Source organism: Dipodomys ordii, unplaced genomic scaffold (genome assembly GCF_000151885.1).
Source record: "Dipodomys ordii isolate 6190 unplaced genomic scaffold, Dord_2.0 Scaffold5, whole genome shotgun sequence".
NCBI classification, from domain to species: domain Eukaryota; kingdom Metazoa; phylum Chordata; class Mammalia; order Rodentia; family Heteromyidae; genus Dipodomys; species Dipodomys ordii.
In genome coordinates, this window is record NW_012267221.1 from 16,508,758 (window position 1) to 16,524,027 (window position 15,270).

Sequence of the window (15,270 nt, forward strand, 5' to 3'; positions counted from 1 at the left end):
GCACTTTAAAGTCAGCCTCGGTGTTTAACCTAGCTCTCACCTGGAATGACTGAAATTGTTTTCAATGCCCGGAGAACTCTGAACGTTCTCAACGCTGAGACATTGCCCAGGTCCACAAACTCTGTCACATATCTGTAATAGGGGTCCACACACAAACACAATAACACACAAGAAAAGTTGAAGATATAAGGGCCTACCACCTTATACCAGTTTCTTCTTACCTGGAATTACAGAAATAGTTTTCAGAGCTCTCAAGACTCTGAAAGTTCGAAGAGCTGAAACATTGCCTAGGCTTACAAATTCTGTTACATACCTGTAGGATTAAATCAGAGTTACTGATAGTTTTGGCAAAGTTCATACTAAATAATTAGTGTTGGGCTTGGTATGTACAGCCCCTTGTCCTAAACAAATGGGATGAATATAGACCACAGGGCGTTGCATAATGATAGTTGCCTTTAAGAAAAAAATACTTTGTTTCTATGTAAATTTCACTAATATAAACACTTTTGTTTTCAAAATTCGTCGAAGTACAGTTGTTGCTATTAAACTGTAGTCAATAAAAAAACTTCATTTTAATGAATAGAAAGAATATAGGACATGAAAGGAATTCTGGTTAAGGCTCCTTTATAAAATATATTTATCTCACAACATGTATTCTCAAAATATAAGAGGCATGTAAACTAACCAGAGCACTATGCACCTAAAATATGTCTCCACATATTTGGTTTATGCTACAACTACTAGCACTTATTTGAATCTATCAAAGTTAAAGAAATTTTACTCACGCCATCACAATGACACTGAAATCTAGCCAGTTCCATGGATCACGAAGGAATGTAAAATCTTCTAAGCAGAACCCTCTTGCCAAGATTTTTATGAGTGACTCAAAGGTATAGATCCCAGTAAAGGTATACCTGGGAAAAGCATGGAAGCCATAATTAAGAATTTCCTTTGAACTGCTAAAATACATGTTTTCTTTCTTTCTTTCTTTCTTTCTTTCTTTCTTTCTTTCTTTCTTTCTTTCTTTCTTTCTTTCTTTCTTTCTTTCTTTCTTTCTTCCTTCCTTCCTTTCTTTCTTTCTTTCTCTTTTCTTCTTTTCTTCCTTTCTTTCTTCCTTTCTTTCTTTTTCCTGTCCTGGAACTTTAACTCAGGCATAGGTTCTGACCTTGAGCTTTTGTTTTTGCCCAAGAGTAGTACTCTATCACTTCGGCCCCAGCTCCACTTCCACCTTTGTTTTTTTTTTTTTTTGGTGATTCATTGGAGATAAAATTCTCTCAGCCTGGGCTGAGATTTGAACTGCCATCCTTAGATCTCAGACTCTTAAGTAGCTAGGATTACATGAATGAACCACCAGCATCAGACTCAAAATAGACATTTTAATGTATGGCAAAGCTAATCATATAAAACTAAGCAAATTATTACAGCAAAGAGAAAATATATTCTTCAGTAATCTATTCTTACTAAATCATTTAGGTTTTAGCATAATCATTTCATGAATTTTGTGGATAATCATTAAGGTTTATCCCCTTTTGCAGCAGTGTCTGACAGCTTATAAACCACATATATAATCTTCTAATTTCTAATGGCCAAGTGAAAAAAAAACTAAGAAGGAACCAGTCAATGGCATTAGTTATTATATTTTACTTAAGTAAGAATATACAAAATATCATCTCCCTTGTTAAAACTAGCCAAATTTAGCTTTCAGTTTTAAGTAGCAGGTAGTTTCTTCACTGGACCATTCAACTTTAGGGGAAACATGCCTTAGATTTATTGCCTATAATAAATATTTCCATTTATATGTTTAGTGGATAAGCTCATGCTAAAACTATTTACATGTATTATACAGTATGGAGAACGAACTTCTTTCTTTATCCTTGAGACAGATATAGTGTTATAAAACTTTTCTTTCATCTTTTAATCTCTGTTTCTCTTTCACTCTGTCTCTTCCTCCATATATGTGTATACAAGATCACAAGAAACAATATTTCCATTCTTCAGTATTGTGTGTGTGTGTGTTCTCATGATTACCGCAATTCAGGGATAAACAAAATTCTTAAAGCCAACCTGGCACCCTGTTACTATTTATATTGGTCCAAATCATGTTAAATTGTTTTAATTCAAGTTTGTTTCCAAAAATCACACAAGGCTTTTGTGATTCCTTTAAAATGTTGGACATTTCTACCCCTTTCCCCTATGAGGGCTGACAAAAAAGTTATTTCTGTTTCTTCCAAAAAATAGTTGAGAGGATTTGGTTTTCAGCATTGTGTTTTTTAAAAGAATAATTTAAGCTTACTTTTTCAGAGTACTTCAAGTACTTCAAAAAATTGATGCACTCTTAGTTTTTAAACCATTTTTTCCAACTTACATGTGCAAGTGTTTGGATAGTATGTTCATAAGTTTCCTACATACAATTTTCTCAAAGGAGGCAAATGATATAAGAAGAAATTGAGTATTTGCAGAAACCATCATATCTACTTTTCCTTAGTTCCTCCTAACTCAATGGTTTCATGTAGAATAATTGGTAATTTTACTTATGAAGTAGCTGTCTATTATGAACAGAGACACTTTAAAATGCCAAGCTTCTGTGTATCTTCGCTTTAGTTCAGATCTCTGTATACTACCTGTAATTAACATGACATTTTGTTTGTAGAGATACCTGATCCTTAAAGGGCCTGAGAAACACTTTATATAGATTTTTTTTTAGATATAGTGCCTTGTAAGAAAATTGCACATTCCCAAAGTAAGAAAACTTTTGTAATACAAGGTGACAATAGCTGTACAAAGAAGCCAGTCATAGTGCTTAACATCTAGACAGAGATTACCCAGCAAGGCATTTACATGTGCTAAAATTAGCAAACTGGACTGGACAGGTAAGTGGGAAGTAGGAGAGCTTGATCTTTCTTAGCTCAGCCCCCTCTAGGCTGCTGACATCATTATGCTGTCTTTTCTGTCTGGGTCACAATTTTTATCTGCTGTAATTATAATGTCTATAGAAACATTCTGCCTTCAATAGTACTAGGCTCACTATATAATATCACCCTTATACCCCATTCTGTGTACTGTTATTATTCCATGTCTTCGCACAGAGACTGATTCTGATATCAGTGCCTTTTCTTCCCCCTCCCCCGCCCTTTCTTTGTTGTATTGGGCTTTAGACTCAGGGCCTTACACTTGCCACTTGTCATGTTCCTGTTCTTTTATGTTATAGTTTTTTTTCAATTAGAGTTGTGCACTAGTGCTAGAGAAGACCACAAACATCCTACTTCTACTGACCCCGAGGAACAGGGTTACAGATATAGATCATTCTCAGTTTATTTGTTGAAATGGATTTTACTAATTTTTTTGTCGTCATTTGTCTTAAGCCATGAGTCTCCACATCTATATTTCATAAGTAAGTGATTAGAGATATAAGCCACCATGCCTAGCCAATAACTTTGATTTTCATCCCAAAACAGAGTTATCTTCTCTGTTCCTTGGACTGTTTATTTATTTATGTATTTTATATAACCACTACTATTTTTATTTTCCTGCTGGATTACTGTTCTTTTTAATTGATCAGAAAACTTATGTGAAGTCATCTAACTGGAAGATATAAGTAAAAATGTTTCTAAGGCTAAGACTAAAGCCAGGAACCAGTGGCTCATGCCTGTAATCCTAGTTATTCAGGAGGCTGAGAACTGAGGGTCACAATTCAAAGCCAGCCCACACAAGAACGTCCATGAATCTGTTATCTCCAAATAATCACAGAATAAGCTGTAAGTAGCACTGTGGTTTAAGTGGTTTAAGTGTGGTTTAAGAGTGCTAGCCTTGAGCAAAAAAGAGCTCAGGAACAGTGCCCAGGCTGAGTTCATACACTACTCACGGGTGGGGACATCTGGTCTGAAATTCATGTAAGGTCCCCAAATCATTTGGTTCTCAAACACATATGCTTCTCATCAGCTACCTGGGCCATCTGCCCATAACACCTTCTATTTCTTCATATTTTTATATAAATTACCTTACATGTGAGTAACAAGGCAATAATATTCACATGCAGAAATTTAGTCTGTATGTAATTTCCTACAGCATGTTAATATTTGAAAGAATAAGGAAAACTTTTTCTCACACTTAAATAGACAATCTCTTGGAATAGTTAAAAAGAAGCTGGAGTCTATGGCTCACACCTAGAATACTAGCTACTTTGGAGGATGAGACTAGTAGTATTGTAGCTGGAGGCTAGCCCAGGTGGAAAAGTTCACGATATTCCCTTCTCAAAACATGGCTGAGCACAGTGGTGCATGGCTGTCATACCAAGGAACATGGGAGGCTGAGATTCAGAGGGTTGTAGTGTGAGGCCAGCCCAGACAGAAAGAAATGGGGCACAGTGGCACATCTATGATGGAAAACCTAAAAGTAGAAGGATTGCAGCTTGGGTGTATACCCAGACATGAAGTGGGACCCAATTCTAAAAATAATCAATGAGAAATGGGGCTGGAGGCATAGCTCAGCAGAGTCACGTCAGCTTTATAAGCACACGGTCTTGAGTTCAAACTCTAGTGCCACCAAAGGAAAAAGAATGAGGGAAGATGGTAGAAAATAGACGTGTTTTCCTTTATTGCAAGAAGGAGATGGCTTAATGTCTGCAGAAATGTCTGTAGTTAGACATTTGTTCTTGTTGCAATTCTGAATCAAATATTTATTCTGATAATAACAAACAAATAGGGATGGGTATTCATCTCATAGCGGGGGAAAAAAGGGATTAGATGCAAATATGGGAAGAATAGCTAAACAAGCATCTTTCTTTGAGATAACTATTATTTTTATTAGTGTTCTGGTCACAACATTTCACAAGTTTTGAGTAATCTGTTCTTAATCATGTTTTCCCTTAGTCCATATTGCATCTTGAGACCAGATTTGTAGATGTTTTTATTTATATGAAGAAAGATATCTTAGGGTTTTAGTACACATACTATTGCTTAATAACCTGTACATCTTAAGTATAACTTAGATATATAAAATGTCAAAGCTTCTGAACTTAAACATCTAAATATAATGATTTAACCTAAACAAGAAATCTAACAGAATGATGTAGAACTACCTATGCCATTTTAACCAGAATATAACAATAATGACAGTACATAGAATAAAATAAATTACTTCATCACATTACTCAAATTATAATCATATCTAAAATGATTTACAGTTGTTTATTACTTTTTATGCTAAATGATGGATTTAATTTACTTAGAAAAGATACTAAATTATAGCCTTTCTTGAAAAGGTATTACCATGAATTTGTTGAAATACTTACCTATAGAAGGAAAAACTCCCCCAAAGAACTTCCCTTATCTTCTTTCATATTATGGAAATAACTTTTTTTCTTAGTAGTATTTAGTCTGACTCCAAAAACCATAAGACAGACCATAAGCACAGGAGATTGCTAGAGAACTTGAGTGTGCATTTCTCACTCCAAGAAGTTATTCCTACTTACTCTACATTCTTCGTCCACTCTGGAGGGTTACTCAAGGTCATAAATACACAGTTGGTCAAAATAGTGCACATGATAAGCATGCTGAATAAAGTAGATTATAGTTAAGGAAAAATTCTAGTTTGTTCTCATCACCATTTATAAAAAAATCCACTCCAAAAATTCATCAACATAAGTTAATTTTGAAATTAATCTTACTGAGTTATATTTCAACAATAGTTTAAAAAACATAAGAAAATTCAAAGCCTGCTCTATGCACTAGTCAACTTTTTTTGAAAAAGTTATGTCAAATGTTCATACAATTGAATTTAATAGAAAGATGTCTCCATTTGCTGCAAATAAAAGTGACTGTACACTTCAATCAGTTGTGTGAAATTACACGGCAAGGAGAATGCATCCGTTTACGTTTATGGAGAAAACAAGGGAGAGCGAATGGGAAGGAGGAGTGTGTTTGGCAATTCAGAAAATAATTCTAAATGCATAGACTATAACATTGTTCAACAACTGTTACATGTCAATTGAAGATAATAATTGTGTGAGGAAAATGTGATCTTGTTTCTCCTGTATGCTACTTACACACATTTACTGTTATGGTTTCATATTTACTCTATAATTACCCTGATAACTCTATGCATAAGTATGTTATACCTAGTTGAAAAACCAAAACAACACAGAAAGAGGCCAGGAGCTGGTGGCTCACGCCTGTAATCCTAGCTACTCAGGAGCCTGAGATCTGAGGATCATGATTCAAAGCCAGCCTAGGCAAGGAAAGTCCATGAGACTAATCTCCAATGTAACCACCTGAAAACTGAAAGCGGTACAGTGGCTCAAGTGGTAGAGCATTAGCCTGGAGCTGAAGAGCTCAGAGACAGAGCCCAAGCCCAGAGTTCAAGCCCCCCATGACTGACCAAAAAAAAAAAAAACAGTAAGAACAAACCAATTAAAGTTATAACAACAACAACAATAATAATAACAATAAACTAATACTCATCTCAATGCAATTGTATAAGTATTTAAAATTTGAATAGCATTTTCTTTAAGAAATACCATTCAGACAACTCCCATAGAAAGGATATGAGTGTACCAAAATCTTAATAGCAATTTTCCTGACAGGGTTTAGTGGAGTTAAAATGTACAGGGCAGAGGTGGCACTGAACCGGAAAATGGCCTTCCCTTTATTCAAGACTATGAAAGTCTGAAAAAGAAAATAATAAGAAAGACATTATTAGGTTAGACAAGTGGTTTATCTGAAGAGTTTACACACATCAAAAACATTTACCTGATTTGTTTTCTCAAATATATTCTTTGAAACCAGTTGCTATGGTACAGACATGTTAAGTGTATACTGTAACCACGCTAGGTGTTTCTGCTACACATTAGCTTTAAATTGCAAATAAATATACAACTTACCCTTATCTAATCTGTCTCTAAGTTACCAAATTGCTGACACAAACTAATAATCCTACACATTTTTAAACCAAATTATACTGAAGCCTTACAGATTTTAATTCTATTTAAAGCTTGCCATCTGTCTCTAGTTTTGGTAATTTTTCAGATTACTGTACACATTACTATTAAGGCAATCTTTCATGTATGCCAAATCTTTAAAATCCAAAAATTTTTTGGTCTTTCCCTATGGAAGTTTTCTTCATTTAAAATGAAGCCTTTTCTGACTTTTCTGAATCTTGCTTCTCAAAAGGATAGCTGGGTTGAAAATCTGTCTGACACCCACCACTTCAAAGGGAATTCCATAGTTAAACATCAATGGTCTGCAACCTTTGCTATGGGCCTAGCATTTAGATCATCTTTGGTTTGCTACTACCAAAGTCGCCCTGCTCCAGCCAGTACCACTTGTCACAGCCTCTCTCACAGCCTGCCAAACTTTCTCTGAATCTGCAAATGAGAATCACAGAATCTTTGAGCTGGTCAAATGCAAACTCACTGCCATTTTGAGAAATCTCCCAAACAGACTAAACAGTAAGATCCCACCGTAATGATCCTTTATTGCACTACAATTTTTTCAAACATATTAGAATGTCTAGGGGAAATTTTAAAATTGCCAACATGTAAGTCCTAACTTAGACCAGCTGAATTGAAAATTTTAGATGATCAAGCCCCGTGACTGACAAAAAAAAAGAAAAAAGAAAATTTTAGATGATAGATTTGGATATTTTTTTAAAAAAAATTCTGTAGGTGGCTCTAACATATTATAATAGTAATATATTATTGATGCTAATAATATGAAATGATGGTTTTTAAACACTTCTCTCTGTTCTCAGCTATCTGTACCTGCCTTTCCTTTATAGTCCAGCTAAACTTTGCTGATCACCCACTAATTCTTTTGCTTACCATTGTCTTGGTATACTCATTTGTACTTCATGATAAGCTGCTTGTAGTCATTGTCAAGGAGTTGCTTCCAAGAACATCCCTCCCAGGGACGACTGGGTTTGTTGTTATAAAGCACAGAGCACAAAAAGCCTGCCATTTAGCTCTCCACACCCCCCTGCCTCTTGGTTTACAAATGAGTGCTTATTTTAATTCAGTATGACTTTACCTGTAAGGAGCTATTTACCTTTAGGATATTTATTCTATATATTGATTAATTTAATAATAGGTTTTGCCCTTTAGCTAAGGGCTATATCTTAAACATTCATGTTCAGTGACAGCACAGTCTGTTTGAATAGATAGGTAGCAATATTTGTTTTGTGAATATGGAAAGCAGACAAAACAAGCTCTCTGATCATTGCCTATGGAGTGGACCATTACTTGATTAACCTTTTTCAATAAATAGATCTCTATAAATTATACCAAGAAGACTATCCTCTAGCAGCAAGGATCAATAGACCTTGGAAAGACAGCCCTTGGACTTCAGAAACATTAAAGGATGCTCTTGAATAAGGTCATTTAGTACAATAAACAATCGAAGTTCACTTAGGCATTGAACAGTAGCAATAAAATGTAAATATTCACCACAACTTGTGGTGCATTAACTCGTGCTTTTAGAAACAATTCCCCTGTAAAAGAAATTTTCACATTCAACATTAGCAAAGAATTTTATTTTGAAAGTATCTCCAAAAACAGATTGAATTATCCTTCCAACCCATAACCCTTTGCTCTTCTTGCAAGATTAGACTCTGCGGTGATATCAGAATTGATGCTTACATGCTAATTACACCTTTATTAAACTTCTAAGTTCCTAAGAAAAGAACCTAGTTTCTGTCTGAAAAGCGACACCTGACACAAAGAAAATCTTCAGTTCTAAGAAACAAGGAATAAATTCCTAATGCCATGAATAAATAAAGGAATTACAAGAAATATGTCTGAAATGGAGTTCTGATGTCTTTGAATGATATACCCAAATTAAAAATTACTTGAGAACATGACAGATGATTGGAGGATGAGTATATAGCACCATCTCTAAATTCAAGTCTCCAAGGAAAGAATTGTAATGTACCTTAAAAAGTAATACTTGATGTTTCTAATCTAAGTGCTATAGAAGGAAACGATGATCCCTTCCAGTTAGTTTCTATGGTAGAAATTCTAATTCTTTCTTCCATGAGATACACAGTTTATCTGTCCATTAAATTCTTGCTACTTGAGGCAAGATGAGATGTTATTTCTCAATGAGTAGGACCACACCTGTTATAGGATTTACAACCTGATAAGACCAATTTTGAACCATCTTTTTATTGCCTTGATGAGGTCTTTACATGACTTTATTTAGTGAGGATGAGCCCTTGCTCTGGAGCTAATTGTCTAGCTTCAGATAGCGGATTCTCCACTGCAACCCTGACAAATTACTTAACTTTTCATGGCTTTAGTTTCCTTTCCTATAAACTGATGTTCGCAATAATAATTCTCTCACTGGTTAACTGAATATTAAAATAACTAGAACACTCAAGTACTGTGTAACAGGATGAACACAACAAATGTTCACTATTATGATCATAGTCACTATTTTATGATATTAACTTAAATGGCATTAAAATATACTGTGATGCTACGGAAACAGTGGGACAAAGGGTAAACCAATGCAACAGCAATACTCAACAGACACTATGTTGAAAATGAACTTTACAACTTGGGGAAGGGGGATCATGGAAGAGCGAAGTGGGAGAAAATGAGGGAGGGGGAAACACTGTTTGAAAAGAAATGTACTCATTACCTTGCTTATGGAACTGCAACCCTTCTGCAATCACCATTACAATAAAAAGCAAAAAGTAAAAAATAAAAATAAATTTATTGTGATGTTACCCATCCTGTTAAGTTAGCCACTAAAATATGTCACTAAATAATGACAGCATATAGTTACTTTAAGCCTTCAAGGTTGGATTTTTTTTCCTTTGCCTTTTACCTGCCTTATTTCATATATTTTATGCTGTTTTAAAATTCTAGAATTTCTTCCACTCACTACTTTTTTTAATAAGATTTTTTATTGTGAAAATACTGTACAAACGGGTTACAATTACATGAGCAAGGTAATGAGGACATTTTTTATCAAGCATTGTTGCCTTCTCTTTTGTTTTCCCCCTTACCATTCCTTCCCTCCCATTTCCACAACTATACTCCCCCCACACGCTGCCTAAATTGTAAAGTTCGTTTTTCAACATAGTGTCTTGTACATATCATTGCTTGATACAATCTGTATCCCTATTTAAACATTTTGTTTTTTCCCTTCCCCTCCCCAAATTATCCTTCTAAGAAGCACAAACTTTTTTTTTCCTCTACTCACATGTGAATCTTCATCTTTATAAATACTTTGTAAATGATGGGAGTATAGAGATTCTAACTAGAGGTCTCTCAAGATAGCTCAGAGCCGCCATGGCTGAATTATTCCCAGACCTGGAGGCAATAAAACCAGACTTGGCCAGCATAAGGCAAACAAGTATGTCTTCTAGTGGCAGATTCACATTTACCAAATTTAAAAGCCTGATACATTAAAAATCAGATGTCACATGAAAAAAGCTCAACTTCTCTAGCTATAAAAGAAATGCAAATCAAGACAACATTGAGATTCCACCTCACCCCAGTTAGAATGGTTATAATCAAGAACTCTAATAACAATAGTGCTGGAGAGGATGTGGCCAAAAGGAACCCTACTGCATTGTTGGTGGGAGTGTAAACTTGTTCAACTACTATGGAAAGCAGTATAGAGGTTCTTCAAAAGACTCTACATAGAGCTCCCCTATGACCCAGCAATCCCACTTTTGGGCATTTACCCAAATGATCACAACAAAAGGCTATGCTAAAGTTACCAGCACAACTATGTTTATTGCAGCATTATTTACCATAGCTAAGATACGGAACCAACCCAGATGCCCCTCAGTAGATGAATGGATCAAGAAAATGTGGTATATATGTATATATATGAATTCTATGCCTCCACCAGAAAGAATGACACCATCCCATTTTTTAGGAAATGGAAAGACGTGGGGAAAAAATTGTATTAAGTGAAGTAAGCCAGGCCCAAAGAAACATAGGTCCTAGGGTTTCCCTTATCTGCAATAACTAGTATATATCTGAGACAAGCAGAAAAGGTCAAAAGTTATGTACATATGATCATATAAGATGATGCTAAGGGGCTGGGGAGGTGTCTCAGTTGTAAAGTGCTTGCCTTGCATGCATGAGGTCCTGGGTTCGATTCCTTAGCATCACATAAGCAGAAAAAAATGGAAGTGGCGCTGTGGCTTAGTGGTAGAGCACTAGCCTTGAGCTGAAGAGCTGAGGGACAGAGCCCAGGCCCAGAGTTCAGGCCTCATGACCAACAACAACAACAAAACAAAGATGATGCTAAGCAAAATGAACCCCAAGAGGTTTTATCTTTCTTGCTGTTGTTTTTAATGTATTTATAATGTACTATGTGATTTTTTTTGTTTCTTTTGTATGTTCTTCCTCCCTGGTATAATCCCTGTTTGCACTGTATTTGATTCCGGTGCCCTGCATCTGGTATATACATTTTTTCTAATTTAGGGAGAGGAAGATAAATGACAAAATGCTAAAATAAGGATACAGGTTGACCCATTGTAACAATGAGATGTACAAGATACTATGTTGAAAATGAACTTTACAACATGGGGGGAGGGTTGTGGAGGTGGGGAGTGAAGGGATGGTAGGTGAAAAACGAAGTAGGAGGGGGTAACAATGCTCCATAGGAAATGTACTCATTACCTTACTCATGTAACTGAAACCTCTCTGTGCAGTATCTTTACAATAAAACATATATACCAAAAAAAAAGAAAATAAAAAATAAAAATCAGATGTCCATCTATTTATTGTGAGGTGCATCACTGTCATGAAGGAAAATAATGGAAATGGAATAACCAGCACAACCTTTCTTTTGAACAAGATCTATGAAAGCAAAGGATAAGCTGAAGCACCTTTGTTAGGCCTGGAATCCAAACCAACTGCCTTAATACAATTATGTAGAATGTTTACCATTCAAACTGTGAGGTAGCCTGGGGTAAGTACCTCTGCAATTAGGATTGTGCTTGTCACCATTATTCTCGCTTAATCTTCCATGCTCATACCAACCTGATCAACTCTCTTTTTTCAAATAGCAAATACTTATCATCAAGCCCTTGTGACTTGAAGATGACTTTGAAAAGATCTACTTTAGATCAATAGTTCTCAAAGTTTCTGGAATTATCTTATTTTCATCATTTTATATAGACACATATATGTACATATCATAAACACAGCATACATAATATCTAATATTAAAATAAAATTGTCTTATCATTTCTGTCATAAAGTCCTAAAATAAATTATTTTAGACCTGTATGAACATATGTATGTGTATCTCTCACACACATATTTATAGCCACTTTTTGTGCTACTAATTAAAAAGAAGAAAATGAGCCTGCTTAAATGTTTCCACTTGGTTTTATGACTTTAAATAAAACTTCACACTCAGTGTGTGTTTAAGTACTGGCAGGAATGTTGTCAGTTGATCGTTTATAGGAAATGTAGGATATCTCACCCAGACCTGTGGAATCAGAATTCTATGCTGTAATGAAATCTTCCAAGCCAGGCACATTGGCTCACACCTATAGTCCTAGATACTCAGACAGCTGAGATTGGTAGGAATGCATTTTAAGCCCTGATCTGGAAAACAAAAGTCCATGATACCACTCCCCCCAATCTTGTTAACCAATTTAAAATCTGGGTAAAGCCAGGCACTAGTGGCTCATGCCTATAATCCTAGCTATTCAAGAGGCTGAGATCTGAGTATCTCGGTTTGAAGCCAGCCTGGGCAGAAAAGTCCCCTTCAGACTCTTATTTCCAATTAACCACTCAAGAACTGAAGTGGTGCAGTGGCTCCAGCAGTAGAGTGCTAAACTTGAGAACACAGAGGCTCAACAACAGTGCCTAGGCCCCAAGATCAAGCTCCACAACCAACAAAATTAATAAATAAAGCTGGGTATGTGGATATATACCTGTCATCCCAGTTACTTGGGAAGATTAACTAAGAGAGTCTAAATACCAGAAGGTCCAGGCAAAAAAGCAAGACCTTATGTGAAAAATAACAAAAGTAAAAAATAGGCTGAGGCCATCACTCAAGGAGTAGAGTTTCTGCCTGTCGATATGAGGCCCTGTGTTCAAACTCTATTACCACAAAGAAGAAAAGGAGGAGGAGGTAAAGGGGGAGGGAGTGAGGGAGGGAAAAAGGGAGGAAGAAGAAGAAGAGGAGGAAGGAGGATAGGGGCAAGAAGGAGGAAGAGGAGGTGGAGGGGTTATGTCATCCTCGGGTGCTGTGTATGCAAGCTAAGCTTGATGAGTACTTCTTTACTAATCTTAGAACTTGGTATTACATACTGCTTCAAAATGACATTTCTTGGGGCTGGGAAGGTGGCTCAGTGGTAGAGCACTTGCCTTGCATGCATGAGGCCCTGAGTTCGATTCCTCAGCACCATATAGCAAAAAGAAAAAAGCCAGAAGTGGCGCTGTGACTCAAGTGGTAGAGCACTAGCCTTGAGCTGAAGACCTGAAGGACCGCTGTCCTTCAGGCCCAGAGTTCAGGCCCCACAACCGGACGCCCCTCCCCCACACACACCAAAAATGACATTTCTTCAGCTATTGCTTTAAAAGAATTGGCTTTGGCTAATAAAAGTGTTCAATATCTTCCCTAATCCAGAAACCATGGATTATATCCATAAATCATGATGAGATCATACTGGTATTAATTTACCTCTAGTTTCTAAATTAAACTACTTTATGTTTGTAAAGCTAAGATACAAAATGGGGTTTTCAGATGTCAAAACACCAACTCCCCCATTTTTGTCTGTTTTTTAAAATTCTCAACAAAATATCATTCAGCTACTTTAACTACAGAAACTGATCGATTCTGACATAATGGTATGATTGTTTCAGAAAGCAGGAAGATGCCGTCATACTTGTGGCATTATGTTATGTATAGGCAAAGATGATCATTTTTGTTTTTTTCAGTCCTGACTTTGTTCCCTCAGGGTAATGTTTTAAATAAGTAGAGGTTTTGTAATTGAGCTGTCATAATCTCAGCACGGGTGAGAGAAACTCCTAATCAGACCTCAGGTTCATGGGTGGAAAACAAAACTCCACCTCTGTATGAGCAGGACTCTCAAGTATTATCAGCTCACAGGAAGGTATGAAGCAGATTACTCCCTGTCCTGTAGCACACAAGAGATCTTGAAGAATCCTAAAGCCAACGAAGAACTAAAAACTTCAAGTACAACATTGTACCATAACTCCTTTTATTTTTCTTCAGCTCTCCTTGTCTGTTATGCACTTAAATAAGTTAGCAACAGCAGATATTTAACTTGGATGATATCAGTTTCAAGTTTGCTGTCTCAATGATTGTGAAATTATGCAAATCTCATATTCATTTGTATCCACTGTAACCATTTTTCACTATTATGGATATCTATTATACTGTACATAAAAGTGTCAGTAAAGATACTGAGAAGTCTTTCACTGGTTTTCACCAGTATACAATCCCTAGGAAAGGATTCTAAGGCCATGTGAGTAACAAAAGACTTACTGGAAGGCACAGAATGAACACTCACTTTCTTATTGATATAGAATGGGTCCAGGTCCTCCAGGGGCTCTGACACCATCTCTGGAGGAATGTCTCCATAAATAAATGGAAGGTTCTTTCCAGCTTCCAAGTCACTATTTGGCTTTGGTTTGTTCTCATCATCGATGTCTTGTTCTTTTTTGGGCTTCTTGGCTTTCTCTTCTGCAGCACGTTTTTCAATAGCAGCAAGAGATTCTCTCGTAAACAGGCGGAAGCTTTCAGGTCCCGGGGGTACCAACAGTGCCTGTGCCATATTTTCATCCTGCACATTTAATTACGTTTAGCTTCTTGCATGAGAATTGCCTACAGTAATGAAAAAATGCATTAGCATGAGGAAAGCAAGTGGCAGGAGGAGAATAAGAACATCTCATTTTCAAATACATTGTCAGTACTTTTAAGTAGTTGTACGAAGGAGTTTATGGATACATTGCAACTTGACCGATTTCCCAGGGTTTTTTGCTTTTTTCCCCCATTCTTTTATATTTTTTGCTTGTACCAGGGCTTGAATGATACCACAAAAAATCAATATATTTAATTTTTAAAATCATATTAAAGGTATAAACATTGTCAAGCTTTTAGGTGTGCGCTACAGATTTTCACTTAGCAACATCATCAATTATTTGTGTTTTAATAATTCAAATTTGTAAACCAATCACAAGTCTGTTCTGAATGATAATTGGCCTGAAATAGCCATTTTTCAATGGTTGGATGTTAAGGCATCAGATGGTACACAATCAACATATGGAATTTT

At 36.1% G+C, this 15,270-nt stretch overlaps 1 protein-coding gene across 12 annotated transcripts in view; it reads right to left on the reverse strand.

Annotated features, from left to right (window-relative positions):
- The window catches only part of Scn3a (sodium channel, voltage gated, type III alpha subunit), an 83,779-nt gene extending 69,007 nt beyond the window's left edge, over positions 1-14,772 (reverse strand). For 8 of the 12 annotated variants that reach the window (XM_013027797.1, XM_013027729.1, XM_013027752.1 and 5 more), the window contains exons 1-5: positions 14,509-14,772; positions 6,544-6,662; positions 5,471-5,560; positions 786-914; positions 41-132 (exon numbers count right to left, since the gene is read on the reverse strand). In XM_013027797.1, the coding sequence (XP_012883251.1) occupies positions 41-132; positions 786-914; positions 5,471-5,560; positions 6,544-6,662; positions 14,509-14,772 (694 nt within the window). Of the gene's footprint in view, positions 1-40; positions 133-221; positions 314-785; positions 915-5,470; positions 5,561-6,543; positions 6,663-14,508 lie in introns of all 12 variants that reach the window. The other 4 variants (XM_013027806.1, XM_013027812.1, XM_013027747.1 and 1 more) reach the window with 1 other exon arrangement.
- Positions 14,773-15,270: the final 498 nt, after the last annotated feature.